This window comes from Ostrea edulis, chromosome 7, assembly GCF_947568905.1.
Source record: "Ostrea edulis chromosome 7, xbOstEdul1.1, whole genome shotgun sequence".
Taxonomy (NCBI): domain Eukaryota; kingdom Metazoa; phylum Mollusca; class Bivalvia; order Ostreida; family Ostreidae; genus Ostrea; species Ostrea edulis.
In genome coordinates, this window is record NC_079170.1 from 87,832,489 (window position 1) to 87,855,626 (window position 23,138).

At 34.5% G+C, this 23,138-nt stretch overlaps 1 protein-coding gene across 6 annotated transcripts in view; it reads left to right on the forward strand.

Moving 5' to 3' along the window:
- LOC125654001 (sugar phosphate exchanger 3-like) overlaps positions 1–23,138 on the forward strand; it is a 34,814-nt gene that overhangs the window by 7,718 nt on the left and 3,958 nt on the right. For 3 of the 6 annotated variants that reach the window (XM_048883735.2, XM_048883741.2, XM_056142871.1), the window contains 14 exons: positions 1,899–1,950; positions 2,438–2,583; positions 3,038–3,134; positions 4,481–4,565; positions 5,059–5,136; positions 5,661–5,696; positions 7,680–7,748; positions 10,791–10,811; positions 15,422–15,528; positions 15,688–15,829; positions 17,604–17,629; positions 18,855–18,927; positions 21,773–21,883; positions 22,857–22,951. In XM_048883735.2, coding sequence (XP_048739692.2) covers positions 1,899–1,950; positions 2,438–2,583; positions 3,038–3,134; positions 4,481–4,565; positions 5,059–5,136; positions 5,661–5,696; positions 7,680–7,748; positions 10,791–10,811; positions 15,422–15,528; positions 15,688–15,829; positions 17,604–17,629; positions 18,855–18,927; positions 21,773–21,883; positions 22,857–22,951 — 1,138 coding nt within the window. The remainder of the gene's footprint in view (positions 1–1,898; positions 1,951–2,437; positions 2,584–3,037; positions 3,135–4,480; positions 4,566–5,058; positions 5,137–5,660; positions 5,697–7,679; positions 7,749–10,790; positions 10,812–15,421; positions 15,529–15,687; positions 15,830–17,603; positions 17,630–18,854; positions 18,928–21,772; positions 21,884–22,856; positions 22,952–23,138) is intronic. The other 3 variants (XM_048883737.2, XM_048883738.2, XM_048883739.2) reach the window with 3 other exon arrangements.

Here is a 23,138-nt window from a genome sequence, read left to right on the forward strand (position 1 = left end):
ACACAGTCAGTGTTATGTACAATACATGTATCAGTACACAGTCAGTGTTATGTACAATACATGTACCGGTACACAGTCAGTGTTATGTACAATACATGTACCGGTACACAGTGTTATGTACAATACATGTACCGGTACACAGTGTTATGTACAATACATGTACCGGTACACAGTGTTATGTACAATACATGTACCGGTACACAGTGTTATGTACAATACATGTACCGGTACACAGTGTTATGTACAATACATGTACCGGTACACAGTCAGTGTTATATACAATACATGTACCGGTACACAATCAGTGTTATGTACAATACATGTACCGGTACACAATCAGTGTTATGTACAATACATGTATCAGTACACAGTCAGTGTTATGTACAATATATGTATCAGTACACAGTCAGTGTTATGTACAATACATGTACCAGTACACAGTGTTATGTACAATACATGTACCGGTACACAGTGTTATGTACAATACATGTACCGGTACACAATCAGTGTTATGTACAATACATGTATCAGTACACAGTCAGTATTATGTACAATATATGTATCAGTACACAGTCAGTGTTATGTACAATACATGTACCAGTACACAGTGTTATGTACAATACATGTACCGGTACACAGTGTTATGTACAATACATGTACCGGTACACAGTCAGTGTTATGTACAATACATGTACCGGTACACAGTCAGTGTTATATACAATACATGTACCGGTACACACTCAGTTTTATGTACAATACATGTACCGGTACACAATCAGTGTTATGTACAATACATGTACCGGTACACAATCAGTGTTATGTACAATACATGTACCGGTACACAATCAGTGTTATGTACAATACATGTACCGGTACACAGTCAGTGTTATGTACAATACATGTACCGGTACACAGTGTTATGTACAATACATGTAACAGTACACGGTCAGTGTTATGTACAATACATGTATCAGTACACAGTCATTGTTATGTACAATACATGTACCAGTACACAGTGTTATGTACAATACATGTATCAGTACACAGTCAGTGTTATGTACAATACATGTACCGGTACACAGTGTTATGTACAATACATGTATCAGTACACAGTCAGTGTTATGTACAATACATGTACCGGTACACAGTCAGTGTTATGTACAATACATGTACAGGTACACAGTCAGTGTTATGTACAATACATGTACCGGTACACAGTCAGTGTTATGTACAATACATGTACCGGTACACAGTGTTATGTACAATACATGTACCGGTACACAGTCAGTGTTATGTACAATACATGTACCGGTACACAGTCAGTGTTATCAGTTTCTCTATTCGTTATCGTGTTTTACACATATTCTCAAAATTTAATGATTTAACGATTATCTGAGTAATGCTTCCATTTTAGCATTGACCCAGATTTGAAATGACATCAGTGCTAATAGAGAACATAAGGTTGATGTACTAAGATCTTCTGTCAATATATACAAATAATGCATACGTACTAAGATCTTCTGTCAATATATACAAATAATACATATTTTCAATGTATATTGTATATGTCAACTATTGATACATATTTATTGATCCATTTGAGAAGAATGGAAGTTATATACTTAATATAGTAATGCTAATGTGTGTGGATGTTGTTTTCATCCAACACCTGGCAATGTTAAAGTTGCATTGGGTTCAATGCTTTAATAGAAATAGGCACTGTTAAAAAAGGAAATTCCATTTTGCACTGCTTTTCTACGGCTGTGTTTTCTAATTCCATTAATTTCATATGTACTTGCTCTATGCAAAACTCAACAATGGCATTCATTTTGACATGTGATATGAGCTACCATCAATTAATGGATATCAATATAAACTCAGTTGTTTTTTTGTTTTAGGTTCAACATGCGTTTGGTGCTATCATTTGGAATGTGTTCATCTGCATTGATGGTATGTAAAAGAATTTCTTTCTCTCATGAAACAGCAACAGTATTCCAGTCAATGATTAATTTGTACAGTACATTAAGTCAGAGACAATTGTTTTAACATGTTTTATTTGGGCACAGTAACACTTAACTTTGAGGGGCAATATCATTATAAATGTACAGATATCTTTTCGTTTCTCTCTGTTTAGATGGACAATATCATTATTAGTGTACAGAAATCTTTATAAATGTACAGGATATCTTTATTCTATGTTTGGATGGGTGATATCATTATAGATGAACAGATATAATTATGAATGTATAGATATCATTATAGATGTACAGATACCATTATAAATGTACAAATATCTTTTATTTTTTCTCTGTTAGTGCTTTGATGTCACAAGCAAAACAGTGTACCTTAATATCACAAAGACAAAGACTGTAGTATCAAAGAAAAACTTGTCTGAAGTCATTTATAAGATGTTGACCTTGTGATGTTCTATTTTTAGGTGTTTCTGTTTGGAGTGGTGTTTGAATGGCTTCACTTCTACAACAAGTATGTGTACATCCTCGTCTGGATCCTGAACGGACTTCTCCAGTCCACAGGATGGCCCACGGTGGTCGCCATTATGGGCAATTGGTTTGGAAGATACAGGTTGGTCGCTTTTCTCACCTCCACACTTTTACCTCAGAAGGAAATACTTATAGTGAACTTCAAAATAGTGAACACAGTGGTAGGCATATTTGCTTTCTATGACACGGGTCATGTCCTTGTTATCAGCAGTGGGTCCTTGCGAGAGGGTATGGATATCACCCACTTGGACATGTTGAATTTGTCTGGACACTATGGTGTCCTCACACACAAATGACCCACTAGTGTTAACTTCTTTTAAAAGCACACATAGAACCCCAATGAGAATTAGGTCACAGACTCTAATGGGTTATCTTGGTAAATACTGTTTAAACTAGAGAAAATGTTTATATTTTATCTGTCATGTAATGCAATGGAAATTAGGTATTGGGCTTTTGTGGGTTACTTTGGTAGTTGCCATCTAAGCTGGAGAAAACGTTTTTTATGATGTGTAAGACATTCTTGTAATTGATTTCAGCCGTGGTTTGGTGCTTGGTCTGTGGAGCGCTTGTGCGTCTGTCGGTAACATCATCGGTGCCTTTTTAGTGTCGGGAGTCTTAAACTATGGATATGATGTAAGATTCCTTATACTTAATTTTCCTTCCCCAGATATATCTGATTTATGAATTGTAACCTTGGAAATTGTCCCATTTGAATTTTGCCTTTGCACACCAAACAATGATTTCACCCAATTTTGAGTTCACCTATCCATATTATCTATCTATATATATATATATATATATATATATATATATATATATATATATATACAATCCAAAACCGCTGCGGTGGCCGAGAGGTTAGAGCGTTCGCCCTGCATGCGGAAGGCCGGGGTTCAAATCCCGGCCGCGACAGACCTAAGTCGTTAAAACAGGTAGTGACAGTTCCATCGCCAAATGCTCGACATCAGGTGTGAATGTCACGGGTCCTCAGAGATGACCTTAAAAACGGATGACCCGTGTTACAGTAGGTGTGGCACGCTAAAGAACCCTCACTGCTCAATGGCCGTAAGCGCCGAGCATAGGCCTAAATTTGAAGCCCTTCACCGATCTTGGTGACATCTCCATATGAGTAAAAAATTCTCAAGTGAGACGTTAAGCAAGATAAATCAATCAATCCAAATATAAGTAAATATCCACACAAGTAATAGTCTAATAAAGAAAAATTAGAATGCCGAAAATAACTCAACCGGTTTCATTTTCAATTTTCAAGAGTTATGACATTATTGCTTAGTTACACATTATAGATTTAACTATGACGGATTGTATTGACGCTTTAACAAAGATCATTATGACGTCATGATACAACGTTATGAAATAATACATGAGAAAAGAAAAAAAGGAAATAAAAACACAGCTGACTTTTGGTCTGTGCAAGATAAAAAATATACAATATGTACAATAATAATGACAAGTTTGTTTACATAGCAGTTGACTTGCACAGACCAAAAGTCAGCTGTGTTTTTATTTCCTTTTTTTCTTTTCTCATGTATTATTTCATAACATTGTATCATGACGTCATAATGATCTTTGTTAAAGCGTCAATACAATCCGTCATAGTTAAATCTATAATGTGTAACTAAGCAATAATGTCATAACTCTTGAAAATTGAAAATGAAACCGGTTGAGTTATTTTCAGCGTTCTAATTTTTCTTTATTATATATATATATATTACCAATGAATTACAGTAACAGAAAACCAACATCCACTGAGTCAAACTCTGACCCTTTAATGACTGGCAACTATCATTAGATTTTTTTCCTCATGCCCATATAAAATCCTTATTAAATTCTTTCATATCATGTATGTGTGTTACATAAGATATCATGTATGTGTGTTACATAAGATATCATGTATGTGTGTTACATAAGATATCATGTATGTGTGTTACATAAGATATTCAGACTTTGACCTATTTCAGTATGCGTTCCTGGTGACATCATCTGTGTTGTTTGCAGGGGGAATCGTAAACTTTTTTGGTCTTGTCAGCACACCAAAGGATATAGGTATGTTTATTAGTCTTTGTACTGACAGTTAGGCCTCTGTATCAAGTCATCAGTACATTGTAGTACAAAAACCCTGCATTTAGTAGTGTTGATTTACAGTGAATTTGTTTATTATACACCAGTAAATAATATTCTCATTGATTTCCAGAAAGCATTTCTCCCAAATTAGAATTTTCGCTTTTGTATATGTATTGATATTTTGTATAGATTTAAGTCTGTCAGCATACTGTTCTCACATTTTTACACTCTGACAAACTGACACTTCTAGTGATTAGTCTAATTAAGTCCGTCAGCATACTGTTCTCACATTTTTACATTCTGACAAACTGACACTTCTAGTGATTAGTCTAATTAAGTATGTCAGCATACTGTTCTCACATTTTTACATTCTGACAAACTGACACTTATTAGTGATTTTCTAATTAAGCACAAGGTGTAAAAGAGGGAATCTACAGTGTTATGTAAAATGTAGATGAAATGTTTCACTTTTCAGGGCTTTCCATCCCAGATGAAGATTCTGCTGTTCACCCACAGGAGTACAGTGTTCTTGTGAATGAAAGGGACAGCGAAGGTGAAATGACGTGTACTGTGTGTGTTTATATATACCAACACTAGTTTGTTCAGAAATTTACTGCTTTCTTCATGAAAAATTTGCCGTACGTAATTATGAACCAGTGCCGTTTGTGTTTTTTCTGTTATGTGTGGTGCAGGTTGATATGGGGGGGGGGGGGGGGGGGGGGGTGATCATGAATTATCTCCCTTACTACTTCACTAAAATAGGTATACATAGTCAAACTTATAATGCATGTTATCTTTCCAAAGGGAGATCACTGGCTTGTGTGTAAGTTTGGGCAAATTATTAAAAAGAATGATAGGTGTATTTATGTGTACATATATATGTTTTTGGCAGAGTCAGCAGTCTTATTGGAGAGAGCTTGTTATTTGATAATACTTATACATGTACTATATTTGTGCTTTAAAAGGCATGTAGAATTTACTTCCTGAAGTGTAATTTATCATATTCATGCTTTCTATAATGCCAACATGCATGTGACAATTGTATGTTACAATGGAAGTTACTGACATTATTTTCAGAAACCATTAATATGCCCCAAGCCTACCACAAGCAAGGTACTGTTGTCTGAAGCATTTCATGTACTAATACACATACTGTGGTCATTCTGATGATGATGAGTTTTATATATAATACATGCATTTGCTTGCTCAGATTGAAATGGAGAGGCTTTGCACATGGCACTGTACAGTTTACATGTACCTGTATAGAATTTAACAGATATTACACAGTTTTATTTTTGTAATGTTATCTCGCACCCTCTGGTTTGTTTGTTTTTTTGTGGGAGGGGCATTCATTGTCTTTCTTTCTGATTTTAATCAGATTGCCGTTACACCAAATGTAATTTTCTGCATGGTTTATTTAGGCTAAATTTTAACATATTTATTGGGGGGGGGGGGGGGGGCATTAATTGTCTATCTTTCTGATTTTATTCAGATTGCGTTTATACAAAATGCAATTTTCTGCATGTTTTATTTAGGCTAAATTTTAATATATTGTGCAACTTTCTAATATACAACTTTAGAGCATAGACCCACTGAATTAACTTTTATTGCATTACGGCTGTTTGTATTAAATTCCTGTTTGACAACTGTGGGAACCTGTAGGAGATATAAATTGCTTTTATTAATAATGCTCTCAGTTTGTTGATCTTCAGAACTACACAGTTTATCATTGTAGAGTTATGTCCCTTGTCCTTCAGAACTACACTGTTTATCATTGTAAAATTATGTCCCTTGTTCTACAGAACTACATAGTTTATTATTGTAGAGTTATGCCCCTTGTTGTTCTTCAGAACTACACAGTTTATTATTGTAGAGTTATGCCCCTTGTTGTTCTTTAGAACTACATAGTTTATTATTGTAGAGTTGTGTCCCTTGTTGTTCATCAGAGCTACACATTTTATTATTGTAGAGTTATGCCCCTTGTTGTTCTTCAGAACTACACAGTGTATTATTGTAGAGTTATGCCCCTTGTTGTTCTTCAGAACTATACAGTTTATCATTGTAGAGTTATGTCCCTTGTTCTTCAGAACTACACAGTTTATTATTGTAGAGTTATGTCCCTTGTTCTTCAGAACTACACAGTTTATTATTGTAGAGTTATGCCCCTTGTTGTTCTTCAGAACTACACAGTGTATTATTGTAGAGTTATGCCCCTTGTTGTTCTTCAGAACTATACAGTTTATTATTGTAGAGTTATGCCCCTTGTTCTACAGAACTACACAGTTTATTATTGTAGAGTTATGCCCCTTGTTCTACAGAACTACATAGTTTATTATTGTAGAGTTATGCCCCTTGTTCTACAGAACTACATAGTTTATTATTGTAGAGTTATGTCCCTTGTTCTTCAGAACTACACAGTTTATTATTGTAGAGTTATGCCCCTTGTTGATCTTCAGAACTACACAGTTTATTATTGTAGAGTTATGCCCCTTGTTCTACAGAACTACACAGTTTATTATTGTAGAGTTATGCCCCTTGTTGATATTCAGAACTACATAGTTTATTATTGTAGAGTTATGTCCCTTGTTCTACAGAACTACACAGTTTATTATTGTAGAGTTATGCCCCTTGTTCTACAGAACTACATAGTTTATTATTGTAGAGTTGTGACCCTTGTTGTTCTTCAGAACTACACAGTTTATTATTGTAGATTTATGTCCCTTGTTCTACAGAACTACATAGTTTATTATTGTAGATTTATGTCCCTTGTTCTACAGAACTACACAGTTTATTATTGTAGAGTTATGCCCCTTGTTCTTCAGAGCTTTATTATTGTAGAGTTATCTCCCTTGGTGTTCTTCTGTAGCCAACTATCAAGTATGCTGTCTCTGTACCAAGTTATACCATGCAGTGTTTCTTACTAAACATGTTATCAAATGTAATATTCACCGAGACAAACAAATCAAAACATTTTTTGCTTCAGTCTCTGTTTTGGAAGTGGGAGGGGGGATTGCCAATGTATATTTTTTTCCAATAATCTTTGTGTATGTGTTGTGTGGTATAACTGCCAGTGGTTAGAATTTTTTCCTTTTTTAGGACGGTGTGTAGAAGATGGAGATGTAGCCGGTCAGCTGACTAATGACGGAGTGGAGAGTGAGGAGGAGGGTTCGTATTCTGATCATGTATATTTCTTATAGATAATCTTATATCATTTTGGTTTATACCATTATTTGTAGTATGAGATGAATAATATATTGTTGATGATAGTCATATTTATATACACTTATTTACTCAGATTTTATCATTTGTTTTACTAATTTCATATTTTGATATTATATGTGTTTGTAATCTGGCAAGTAATTATAAACTTTACTGCATGTTGTCAATGTTTCAAAGTTTTAAAAAATATGGTAATTTGGTAATACCTGTATGTAGGAAATTGAAAATTCAATCATTTTGAAATCTTATCTAAACAGAATATTTTGTCATGATAGAACAAAATTGGGTTTGTGCTCTTTATATTTATGTATATTATAGATGTATGTGTATTGCTGTGTGCAGCTTTGTATTTTCACTGCAGTAATTCACCTGCTATATTTACAATGTGACAACATTTTTAAGAGTCGTGAAATGAAGGCTTTTCGGACTTGAATAGTATTTGACATTTTTCGAGTGAAAGCAGTGATTGAAGTTAATGATATTTTAAAAGAAATATTGTAACCACTTCACCCTAGTTCTTACATGAAGTCAGTTTAAAACTTCATGGGTAAAACTATGAACATTTTGAATTAGATTTGACAAGATTAAGAGATATGTATCACATGGTGGGATGCATTGGGACAAAGCTATGGAACAATCCATTATTCAGTAGATACAGTCATACACACATTGATAAATTATCATTATTCAGTAGATACAGTCATACACACATTGATAGATTATCATTATTCAGTAGATACAGTCATACACACATTGATAGATTATCATTATTCAGTAGATACAGTCATACACACATTGATAGATTATCATTATTCAGTAGATACAGTCATACACACATTGATAGATTATCATTATTCAGTAGATACAGTCATGCACACATTGATAGATTATCATTATTCAGTAGATACAGTCATGCACACATTGATAGATTATCATTATTCAGTAGATACAGTCATGCACACATTGATAGATTATCATTATTCAGTAGATACAGTACATACACACATTGATAGATTATCATTATTCAGTAGATACAGTACATGCACACATTGATAGATTATCATTATTCAGTAGATACAGTCATGCACACATTGATAGATTATCATTATTCAGTAGATACAGTACATACACACATTGATAGATTATCATTATTCAGTAGATACAGTACATGCACACATTGATAGATTATCATTATTCAGTAGATACAGTACATGCACACATTGATAGATTATCATTATTCAGTAGATACAGTCATGCACACATTGATAGATTATCATTATTCAGTAGATACAGTCATGCACACATTGATAGATTATCATTATTCAGTAGATACAGTACATACACACATTGATAGATTATCATTATTCAGTAGATACAGTACATACACACATTGATAGATTATCATTATTCAGTAGATACAGTCATGCACACATTGATAGATTATCATTATTCAGTAGATACAGTACATACACACATTGATAGATTATCATTATTCAGTAGATACAGTACATGCACACATTGATAGATTATCATTATTCAGTAGATACAGTACATGCACACATTGATAGATTATCATTATTCAGTAGATACAGTACATGCACACATTGATAGATTATCATTATTCAGTAGATACAGTACATGCACACATTGATAGATTATCATTATTCAGTAGATACAGTCATGCACACATTGATAGATTATCATTATTCAGTAGATACAGTACATGCACACATTGATAGATTATCATTATTCAGTAGATACAGTACATGCACACAGTGATAGATTATCATTATTCAGTAGATACAGTACATGCACACATTGATAGATTATCATTATTCAGTAGATACAGTACATGCACACATTGATAGATTATCATTATTCAGTAGATACAGTACATGCACACAGTGATAGATTATCATTATTCAGTAGATACAGTCCATGCACACAGTGATAGATTATCATTATTCAGTAGATACAGTACATGCACACAGTGATAGATTATCTCTTTTCTTTAGATACAGGCCATTTAAATTAGTCACCTTCCTCCTCTGTTGCTGTGTGTGTTACGTTTTAGGTCAGACTGTGTCTTTTTCCTGTTGGTCATACTCCTGATTGTGTTCTTTCCTTTTGCCCTTTGACCCCACACGGATGTCTGACATCCGAAATCTTGAATCCATCGTCGGAAACCCACGATTGATTACGGTTCGTTTCTCTCTCCATCATCCATGGGTCCATTCATTCCTACTCGCTCATTCTCATAAATAAATATTTAAAAATATCATCCAATCTAAGTAATCATTATAGTAATGGAACTCTTCTGTTTTTAAAGGTAGCATTAAGTTAACTTTGCTATTGCACCAATTGTATACCGAAATTGGGCTGAAAGCGTCTTGTTGATTGGACAAATTCGCTCAGGGTGCACTATGAGCGCCCAATCAAATTGCCTCATCAATTGCCTCATCAATTATTCATCAGAACGAGCCAGTAGGAATGAATGGACCGACGGTTGATGGAGAGAGGAACGAAGCGTAATCAACCGTAGGTTTCCGACGATGTCTTGAATCCAAAATGTAATTATAGGAGAATCAGGTTCTGCAACTTGTGCTCGTTAGTTATCATTTTTCATCAACTTTTGTTCACTGCTTTATATTAAAAAAAAAAGGACATAATTTTTGTATTTAATTGTTCTTGTTTCTATGTTCTCTATGTTGTAAGTTTCAACAGAAAAAAAATGAAATTCATTGAGACACTCGGCAAGCCTTTTGTATTTTGTGAAATTTGAATTTGAAGTAAACTCCATTAGAAAAAGAACCTGGAAAACTAACTTGTAAGATTTGTGGAACTTACAGTCTTAAGAAAAGAAGAATGGAATTAGTGACCTTGTTGAATAATCACTACAAGTGAAAAATACCACAAGTGAAATCAAAGCTGTATACAGTATTTATAGTTTACAGTCAAAATATAACATTTGAAAATTTTACAATTTAGACACGGAAGTTTCATCACAAGGTAAGAAATGTATCAGGTGAATGTCTTATTTACAAAACAAGTGACGCTATTCTCTCGTGAGGTACGCTTATCTACAAAACAAGTGACACTATTCTCTCATGAGGTACGCTTATCTACAAAACAAGTGACACTATTCTCTCGTGAGGTACACTTATCTACAAAACAAGTGACACTATTCTCTCATGAGGTACGCTTATCTACAAAACAAGTGATGCTATTCTCTCGTGAGGTACGCTTATTTACAAAACAAGTGACTAGTCTCTCATGAGGTACGCTTATCTACAAAACAAGTGATGCTATTCTCTCGTGAGGTACACTTATTTACAAAACAAGTGACACTATTCTCTCATGAGGTACGCTTATCTACAAAACAAGTGACACTATTCTCTCGTGAGGTACACTTATTTCAGGTTTTCTGATCGCAGTTTGTCTCTTCGTTTACATATCGCATATAAACTTATCACATTTATCAAATTCTCAACATTCCAAGCAAGATTTTTTATTGCTCAAAACAAAATTGACTTTTATATGCTAGAACAGCTGCATACTTTCTCATCAGACTAATGTTCCTCTCCTGCCCCAGAGTATTGAAGTATTTTTAGCCGAGTTGCAACGAAGTTGAACTCGGCTATTGGTTTGGTGATGTGGGTGGGTTGGCGGGCGGTTAGGTGTCAACAATTGGTTTCCAGATGATAACTCGAAAAGTTTACAATCTTGTCAAATAAAACTTTGATATGTTGTTGGGTACCAGGTAAGGAAGACCCCAATTGATTTTGGAGAAAAATGGTCAAAGGTCAAGGTCACAGTGACCGAAAAATAGAATGAAAATTTCAGAAAAATTTGGTTTCCGGATGATAACTAAGAAAGTTTAAATCCAAATCAAATGAAACTGTGATATATTGTTGGGTACCAGGTAAGAAAGACCCCTATTCATTTTGGAGAAAAAAGTTCAAAGGTCAAGATCAGTGACCGAATATTGAATGAAAATTTCAGAAAAATTTGGTTTCCAGATGAAAACTTAGAAAGTTTAAATCCAAATCAAATGATACTTGAAGATATTGTCATGTACCAGGTAAGGAAGACCCCTATTGATTTTGGAGAAAATAGGTCAAAGGTCAAGGTCACAGTGACCGAAAATAGATTGAAAACTTCAGACAAATATGGTTTCTGGACAGTAACTCGAAAAGTTTAAAACTGAAATTAGTTCTTCACAATTATAAATATGTCACATTATTCCTGACTTTACAATGTATCCCATGCAACTCGGCTCATGCACCCCTGGGTGCATACATTGATTTTTTCTATTCAATGTGATTGAAATTTAAAAATTGACAGCCTTGATATGGAATAAATAATTTTAGCATTTCTAAATGGTCCTCATGAATTGTAATATATTCAACATTTGTTATTATTTGCTGTTTATTTCATTGAAAACTCTAAATTTTCCAAAGTGTTAAAAACAAATTCAAATTATTATAGCAATTTCTCAAGAAATTTAAAAGTATTCATTCTTATATACAGGATTTCATTCATAAATTTCAATGAATCAATTAAAAAGAAGTGAATTTTACTTTCTTGTGAAGTTTATGTAATTTAATCCAATAAAAAAGACAGCATAATATATTTGCAAGTTAAAATAAACAAAAATCGAAAGTTATGTATGTGTTTATAGAACCTTCCTTATTTCTCACTGGAAAAAAAATATGAAATCATTTAATGATGTTTCTTAGATATGAAGTACATGCACATATGGCAATAAAAATGTAGTATAAAACTGAACCCTTCCCGAGACCGTGGTTACATGCAGAGGTGATACAGAAATGTGATGTGAATTCTTCCAACATTTTTGCAACTCTTGCATTTAACAATTAATTCACATTGAATGAATATATGAGACGGAAAAGCTGGAACTTTTACTGTCCATCAGGTGAGCCCTGTGATAAAAACTTTAGGTTTTTGTTGGAATTTTTGTTTTTTTTGTTTTTTGGGTTTGTTTTTTTTTTAACTTTTTTCTAATTTTATTTTGCTAGTCTGCATGATAAAATCATTTGATTTTAATACATAGTACACATGTGCATGAGGAGCATGTTTTCATTTGTTCTCTTTGCATGATATTGATAGAAATTGATAGATTTGATGTACTGCTGAAATTCTTAATGGTATCGATTGTATTGCATGATTGTGCAGTTAAATACAATTCACGACCCCTTGTAGGTCTTGACTGTGCAATGGTTTATAATGATATATATGTGCATCCTTTCAATAAGTAATTATATTATGAAAGTGATTGTTCTATATTCATTCAAAGAGTTCTTCCTAATAACACCCCCCCCCCTCCTTTTTAAACATATGTTTGTGAAGAGTGAAGTACATGTATTTGTAACAGTTGATAATGACTTAATCCATTGATAATCATAATGTTTTCAAGATTACTCCGATCATTCATTATAATTTTCAAAGATTAAAAATGTTTAAAAACAAGCGTAGAAATCTGTCTGGATATGGAAAGTAATGATTACAGTAAAGCGTAGAAATCTGTCTGGATATGTAATGATTATAGTAAAGTGTAGAAATCTGTCTGGATATGGAAAGTAATGATTACAGTAAAGCGTAGAAATCTCATTCTGTCTGGATATGTAATGATTATAGTAAAGCGTAGAAATCTGTCTGGAAAGTAATGATCATAGTAAAGCGTAGAAATCTGTCTGGATATGGAAAGTAATGATTACAGTAAAGCGTAGAAATCTGTCTGGATATGTAATGATTATAGTAAAGCATAGAAATCTGTCTGGATATGTAATGATTATAGTAAAGCGTAGAAATCTGTCTGGATATGTAATGATTATAGTAAAGCGTAGAAATCTGTCTGGATATGGAAAGTAATGATTATAGTAAAGCAGCGTAGATGGTCCCTGTTTATCAGTTTTGAGCAGAGCTTTCCAGTGAGATCCTTCAGCATTAGGAGAGACTGTACATAACGTCAGCAAAAGTTTGTGTAAAAATGTTGTACAGTGGAGCCTCGTTAATCCGGACACTTTGGTTCCCAGCAAAATCGTCCGGATAAATGAAGCGTCCGGATATTTGAATCGCATATTTTCTAGCTTTGCCTAAGTAGCCAATATGTGCCTACTTTATTGATGCATAGTGAATTAAACGCATTCTATCATTGGATTTAACCTTTTGCATTAGTAAATAAATTATAATGATAATGTTAACATTTACATGTATTTCAAAGCACTAAAATTTAATGTACGTGTTCAGTGTATTTGCCTGTGCTTACACTGTACATACATATGATCCCTAAAAAAAAAGATACAAAACTGTGTACCGTATGCACTAAAACAAATAATGAAGCACTTTATGTAACTATAAGTAATTAAATAATTAGTAACTAACATAATCATTTACATTTCAAACATTTCATCACACTTTTACTTCTGAATGAGGCCGGTAACTTCCATCTGTCACGGTTCATGGGTTCGGCGGTCTGTTAAAACAATCTTCATCGTCCAAAGTTGATATAAGAATTTCGTGATTATCATGTCAGTTGACAACATTCTTTAACCAAAATTCAATCTGCCAGACTTTATATTTCTTATTCTATAATTATCCAAGACAATATCAGGAGAACAAAATCATTTAAGCTCGTAATATCAAGACCTATTACTGCTTTGATCTAGTCACGCGCACCTATTATTTTCATGATGTGATAATAACTGAACAAAACTCGGGTGAAATTAACATTACAGGTACATACAGAATTTAATTGTCATTTTCCTTAAAATGGTAATTTTCTCACTTCTACGCAGAGTTTAAAATTTCGAAAGCAATAAAGCTCTACAACATCGTAACAAGAATCAATCGTACACAGGTACATTCTACATGCGCGACATTCTAAACGTTAAAAAATCATACTATATATACATGTGCATGAACATACATGTATATTTCACGCCAATCAACAGAATAAAATCCAGAATCTAGAAGTATAATCTACACTCTTTAGATTTGAATAAGCCGATATCAATTTACGAATCAGTACAACTGATACGTGTAGCAGTTAAAAAAAATTATCATTACGGCATGATGTTTAATTTATTAATACTATTAGGGTATTGATCAAGACTATAAAATAATATGCTACAGATTTATTTACAAAATTCAACACTACACGCAATAAAGATCGTATGTGCGAAAATTGGCAATACAATGTCTCGATCGGCACGTGCTATCTAAGTAACGGACTTATCATCACACACCACCTAATTGGAGGGAGGTGTTGACAGGGTACAGGTAATCGCTTCAATTAGACAGTTTGGCTTGTTTTCTTTATAATTTACACCTTGCTAAAATTGTCCGACACAGACCTTCCCTAAACAAAATTACCGTCCGGATTAACGGTACAATTTTCAATGCATTATAACGTTTTGTAGTAAAAAGTGACCATCCGGATCCGGAACGCGAATTTCCGTATTAATGATGCAAAATAACGTATAAATATTCCGTTCCCTAGAAAAATCGTCCGGAAGGTGAAGCGTCCGGATTAATGGCGTCCGGATTACCAAGGCTCCACTGTATACAGTATGTCATAATGTTGTTATCATTTTCAGCTCCTCTGATCCGATCCCACGAGCGGTACTGTGGTGCCTCGAACGCAGAGAACAGACCTAAAGCCATTGGTTTTTGTAGTGCCCTCTGTCTGCCAGGGGTGGCTCTGGTAAGTGCGTGTATGTTTTGAAATTCTCGCACATGTACCTGTGACCTCTGGTAAGTTTGCTTATCAAGTGATTGTTTATCACGCTGTATGTAATATATATATACATGTATGCTTCATCACCTGTACAGCCTTTTCCTATTTGATTGTATCTATTTTTAGTACGCCTTGGCCTATGCATGTCTAAAACTGGTCAACTACTCCTTCTTCTTCTGGTTGCCTTACTACCTCCACAATAAATACCGCTGGAAAGAGACGGTGGCGGACGATATATCAATCTGGTATGATGTAGGCGGAATCATCGGTAAGTTTGACCTTTTATGTAAAGGTCAATTAATAGAATTTTGGGGCATTTTTGTTTAGTGATCATAACTTTTTTGTCTTTTGACAAAGGCCTTTGATATTTGGTATGTTGGTATGTTTAATTTACTATCATATGTTCTCAACACTGTTCCTTGGTTGAAGCACATATACATATAGGTGACTGTTATGTACCGTAACTCTTAATTTTTCACTTTATACATGTAGATGACCCCTAAAAGTTGTTTTTAAAAAACTATGGAAAATGTATGGGGAGACATCAGTTTTAGTGTGATTAAACCATTCTTCCTAAAACTCGCAGTAATTAGATAAAGTATCATTACCTCAATTCTAATTCAGGTGGTTTTAGAATTTGAAATTGTTTGTCATGTTTGTCCCATTTCTCCTTACCTGTAAAAAAATGTCACGCTGTTGGATGTTACACATGTCATGTAGAATGTGACATACACTATCACATTTACACGCGTGTCATGTAGAATGTGACATACACTATCACAGTTATGTGTCATGTAGAATGTGACATACACTATCACAGTTACACATGTCATGTAGAATGTGACATACACTATCACAGTTACACGTGTCATGTAGAATGTGACATACACTATCACAGTTATACGTGTCATGTAGAATGTGACATACACTATCACAGTTACACATGTCATGTAGAATGTGACATACACTATCACAGTTACATGTGTCATGTTCTGTGCAGACTTATGTTTCTCATGTCATGATGAGTTTCATGACCTTTATTATGTTTTGTTTGTTTATGTCCCTTTGAGAATATTTCAGTCAGATTGAGATGTCACTAGCTGTAGGTGAATAGCTCCAGATTCTGATCCGTCCCAATATTTCCTCAGAGAATTACTGTTCTGCTGCTAGTAAGTGAAGTACCACAAGTTAGATTCACAGGGGCTCCATTTAAAGGTCTCATCCAAAAAACCCACAAATCTTACTTTTAAATGCAGAGTGTTTGGTGCAGGAGCAATCACTACCTATTTTTACATCGTAGGTTTTATGCAAACAAGGCAGTTAGCTTGAGCAGGGCTCAAACTTATGCTCTCTTGGCCACCACTCGTGGTCACAGTTAATCTGGCAGGTGTTACATTAGAATGCATTATTGTTACAATCTAATTAAAATTAGATGTTAGATCCGCTCACATACTCGCTACACAAACATCTAACAACATTCCATAGAGGGTCACGTCAGAGGTCAAATTTGTATGAAAAATTAACCAATCACTACAAAGGTGGAATGTCATCGGCATCCAATGAAAATCCTCATTATATACTGTATTTGGTTACTTATCAAAGATGGCGACCGATGAAGAAATAGAAGCGATTAAAACCGCTTTGAAGTTGAAGATATTTGATCTTGGGGCTTTGAAAATGAATAGGAACAGTTACTTAAATGTCATCTTTGTTGAAGTATACATGAAAAGATCCCCCGATGTCGCCATAGTTTAAATTTAAACAAAACACGCGATAAATAAGTCACAATCGTGGGTGCTGCCATTTTTTTCTCTTCCTTACGTAAACAATACATGGAATTGTGGGATAATACCCTATCGATATGAAGGGGGAAATTTGATTGGCTGTTGCAAATTTGACCTCTGACGTGACCCTCTATGGGATGTTGTTAGATGTTTGTGTAGCGAATATATGAGCGGATCTAACATCTAATTTTAATTAGATTGTTATTGTTACAGTTTTAAACTGAAATCACATCTTAACAGTCTCTTTTGGATTTTCAGGAGGAACAATATTTGGATTTGTTTCTGTAAGTTGAAAACAGTTTTTTTATTATCATTATTATTTTTAAAGCTAACATGTACAATTGATCAAGTCATAGACTCTGATTGACTGTATATAGGGAATTATTTGCCCCATTTTATTTTTGCCCTTATTGTCAGTGGGGGAATTCAAGACTGGGTAAAAACTTTTGGGCAAATTTAAAATGATGCGAAACGGTCAGCATGTGTAGAAAGGTGAAACTAACAAGAAGTGAAAATAACCCTGTATACAGTGTCTGTAAATATCAGATGTAACAAGAAGTGAAAATAACCCTGTATACAGTGTCTGTAAATATCAGATGTAACAAGAAGTGAAAATAACCCTGTATACAGTGTCTGTAAATATCAGGTGTAGTTTTGTATATCGTTGATTAATGATGAGTGAGACTGACCTCTAACTTTTAGCTCGCCTGTCTTAAGCTCTGTGTGGTTGATTAATGATACATGTATATGAGTGAGACTGACCTCTAATTTTTAGCTCGCCTGTCTTAAGCTCTGTGTGGTTGATTAATGATGAGTGAGACTGACCTCTAACTTTTAGCTCGCCTGTCTTAAGCTCTGTGTGGTTGATTAATGATGAGTGAGACTGACCTCTAACTTTTAGCTCGCCTGTCTTAAGCTCTGTGTGGTTGATTAATGATGAGTGAGACTGACCTCTAACTTTTAGCTCGCCTGTCTTAAGCTCTGTGTGGTTGATTAATGATACATGTATATGAGTGAGACTGACCTCTAATTTTTAGCTCGCCTGTCTATAGCTCTGTGTGGTTGATTAATGATGAGTGAGACTGACCTCTAACTTTTAGCTCGCCTGTCTTAAGCTCTGTGTGGTTGATTAATGATACATGTATATGAGTGAGACTGACCTCTAACTTTTAGCTCGCCTGTCTTAAGCTCTGTGTGGTTGATTAATGATACATGTATATGAGTGAGACTGACCTCTAACTTTTAGCTCGCCTGTCTATAGCTCAGTTGATTAATAATTTACATGAATTGATGATACTAGTCTAAATGATGAAATATTGTGGTAGTTGATGGATCTAAAAATGTCTGCCATTAGCCTTTGCTTGACTGATATAAAATCATGTTCTTCATAGAACAAACTATAGTCTCCTTTCTAACTGATTTATCATGAAGTAATTTGGTGAATAATTCAGGTTCATCAGAGTCTGTTGTAGTCACGTTTGCTATTTTTCGTTTTGTTTTACCTTACAGGACAGATTTCAACACAGAAGTGTGATCGTTATTCCTATGCTGCTTCTCGGTATTCCAGCCCTCTTTATCTACAGTATGTACAGAACTCAAACTCTTAGTTAAATCTGTTTGATATTGAGGAAGCCCAATACACTTCAAACCCTTTGTTTTAGCTCACCTGAGGGGAAAACTCAAGTGAGCTATTCTGATCAACGTTTTTCCATCGTATGTCTGTAAACTTTTCACATTTTCATCTTCTTAACCAGAACTACTTAGCCAATTTCAGTTTAACTTGGTACACATCATCCCTGGGTGAAGGGAAATGGTTTGACCTTGTGACCTTGACCTGGAAGTTTGACCTACTTTTTATAAAAATCTTACATATTTTGATTAGTATTTCCTGAACACAGCTAGCTTACATATTTTGTATGTAGGTAAGGTCTTCATATTATACATGTACCGTGATCAATGACTGTGAACTTGGTCTTGTCCCAAAGAAAGAGATAATGTTAGTCATATGGGTGTTGAGGCATCTTTGTGTTATGTGAATTCATTTTTAGCTAACCTGAGCTGAAAGCTCAAGTGAGCTTTTCTGATCGCCTGTTGTCCGCCATCTGTCCGACCATCCGTCTGTAAACTTTTTACATTTTCGATTTCTTCTCCAAAACCACTGGGCGAATTATAACCAAACTTAGCCAAAAGCATCCTTGGGTGAAGGGCTTTCAAGTTTGTTCAAATGAAGGGCCATACCCTCTTCAAAGGGGAGATAATCACAAAAAAGCAAAAATAGGCTGGGGTCATTTAAAAATCTTCTTCTCAAGAACCACTGGACTAGAAGAACTGGAATTTACATGATAGTTTCCTTACATAGTGCAGTTTCAAGTTTGTTAAAATCATGGCATCCAGGGGTTAGATGGGGCCACAATAGGGGATCAAAGTTTTACATACAAATATATAGAAAAAATCTTTTTCTCAAGAACCACTGAGCCAGAAAAGCTGAGATTTACATAAAAGCTTCCTGACATAGTGCAGATTCAAGTGTGTTAAAATCATGGCCCCCGGGGGTAAGATGAGTCAATAATAGGGGATCCAAGTTTTACATCTGGGGAAAATCTTGAAAAATCTTCTTCTCAAGGTCCACTGAGCCAGAAAAGCTGAGATTTACATGAAAGCTTTCTGACATAATCCAGATTCAAGTTTGTTAAACTCATGACCCCTAGGGCTTGGATGGGACCACAATAGGGGGTCAAAGTTTTACATAACTAATAGATATTAAAAAAAAATTAAAAATTTCTCCTTTAGAACCATTGGGCCAAAGAAGTGTACATTTGCACGAAAGCTTCCTGACATAGTGCAGATTCATATTTGTAAAAATCATGGTCCCTGGGGGTAAGATGGGGCCACAGTAGGGGATCAAAATCTTACATACAAATATATTGGAAAAATCATTAAAAATCTTCTTCTGAAAAATCACTGAGCCAAAAGTTTACATGAAAGCTTCCTGACATAGTGCAGATTTAATTTTGTAAAAACCATGGTCTCCAGGAGTAGGTTGGGGCTACAGTAGGGATCAAAGTTATACATGCGAATATATTGGAAAAATCTTTAGATATGAGCCAAGGTGACTCAGGTGAGCGATGTGGCCCATGGGCCTCTTGTTAGTTATGGTGTGATCCTTTGGGGCTAGATTGGCATCCCAATATGGGGTCATAATTTTCATAGGAATAAAGACTGATAAAAAAAATCACAACAGCTGAACAATCGCAGAGCCAAAGTGACTCTGGTGAGTGATGTGGCCCATGGACCTCTGGTTTTCTAATCACAGTGAACTTCCGATGATTCCAGATTCATAATTGTGGTCCTGATTTACCAGTAAATGTCCTCTTGTTATATACCAATTGATCATCAATACTTCGTTACTAGCTTGAAAATACGGATGTATATTTAATTACTGTTACAAAATTTAGAAATTCATCTCAAAATTAAGGATTATCTCCCTCATGCATAGCTCTTATCCTTGGACGAATTTGGCTCCACTTTTTTGGCACGCTGTTTTTGGCTATATTTAGCTCTAAAACTTCATAGTTACTTCGGATTTCAAAGATTTCGGTTGAGCATCACTGAAGAGACGTTATTTGTCGAAATGCGCATCTGGTGCATCAAAATTGGTACCGTATAAGTTTTACATTATGACCCCTGGGTCGAGGCCTCTGCTGGTGGACTGTTAGTCCCCGAGGGTCTCTACAGCCCAGTAGCTAAGTACTTCGTTACTAGCTTGAAAATACGGATATATATTTAATTACTGTTACAAAATTTAGAAATTCATCTCAAAATTAAGGATTATCTCCCTCATGCATAGCTCTTATCCTTGGACGAATTTGGCTCCACTTTTTTGGCACGCTGTTTTTGGCTATATTTAGCTCTAAAACTTCATAGTTACTTCGGATTTCAAAGATTTCGGTTGAGCATCACTGAAGAGACATTATTTGTCGAAATGCGCATCTGGTGCATCAAAATTGGTACCGTATAAGTTTTACATCAAGAGAAATGATCTCGTCATGATGTGTTCAAAACTTTTACTTTTTTGTTTTGAAAGATATTTTTTCTCACAATCAAATTCATTGTCTCTTATAATAATAATAATATTAATAATAATAATATCCTTTATCTATACAGGATTGCACAATTAGTTATATAAACTAGTTTACATTGTGGTCCTGTCTATAACACACATTGTGTATATACATATCGAGAACATATATCACAAAACATGGAAATATCACAGTTTATATACATACAGATAAGAACTAAATGAAAAGAAACAATAAACACATGAGTATGATTGAGGATCAAAATAATGTTTGAGATAGGCTTAGATTTAGAAGATGTGGTAGTTGTGCATTTGCTGATATTTTCATGCATGTATAATTTTGTTACAGATTCTGATCTAAGCAATACCCTGACTATGAATGGTCTCTTGATGGCAGTTGTGGGGTTCTTCATAGGAGGCGTGGCCAATCTAGTCAGTGCTGCCATCTCTGCTGATCTCGGTACGTCCGTACTGGTATATCATTAATCATCATAACATTTCCAAGGTTTGAAAATGTATTGGAACTTACTGTAGTTATTTGTGTTGCCTGTGGTGGCATCATAATTCATTGTATGTATTTTAAGTTTTTAAATGACTTGCACAATAACAATGATTTTTAAGACCCATTTTAGGTAAGAATATTGGCCCTCTCCCCAAAATTACCAATTTTTTCCCCAATTTAACTTGCACTTTTCCCAGTAATAAAAACATATTTATCAAAAAATACTGTAGAAGTACTTTTTTCCGCATGGTATTAATTTACACTATGTACGCGGTCACAAATTTTCCGCGGAAATTTATCCCAGCATACTTAAAGTAAATGAAAGACATTAAGTGGCAATCTAAGAAATCCGCCCAATTTTCTACCCGCGGAATAAACATAAATTGTGGAAAAAAAGTACGTTTACAGTGAGTTCAATGTGAATAGTTTATGTACGACACGACAAAGACACATCGATTCTAGATGATTTAGAAAGAATAGTCGAAAATTTTAAGAGCGTAACAAAAAGAAAGTTAGATATGTAAAATATGTAAAAATAAAGACATCAATTTGTTTGATATGATATATTTAGCATGTTTATAATAATGTCTAGGTTTTCCCAATTTGATCAAAATGTTGACAATTTTTCCCCAATTCGAATTGTTGAAAAATAATGGAATAATGAAAGTACATGCTAGATACATGTACCAGCATCCTATTTCTTATAGCTACAAGGTAAATTCTAGGTTATGACAAAGCATTTCACAAAGCATTCTGTCATTGATTGATTTCGCAGTGTATGAAAGTCATGATGTATCAGTAGAAAGACTTAGTGTGATATACGTGATAAAATCTCGGAATGAAATGAAATTAATATTTAAACTTTTTAAATAATTATATATATCTATTTATGATATTCGTATAAATAATTTACACTACTTTGAAACTACAGGCAAGCAGGGTCCTGTTCAGGGGAATAGTGAGGCCCTGGCCACGGTGACTGGTATCGTGGATGGAACAGGAAGTGTTGGGGCAGCCATTGGGCAGGTTAGAACAGAGATTATTGTTTTTGTGAACAATTTTTGTAATACACGGATGCAGCAAGGCCTTAAAATATATCTTTATAAGTGATCCTACATAACCAGAACTATTCTCTCAGTTTAGAAGAGAGGGACATTGCTTTTCTTTGAACAAATTATCCTGTTTTACAAAAATATTTATGAACTACTGAAAC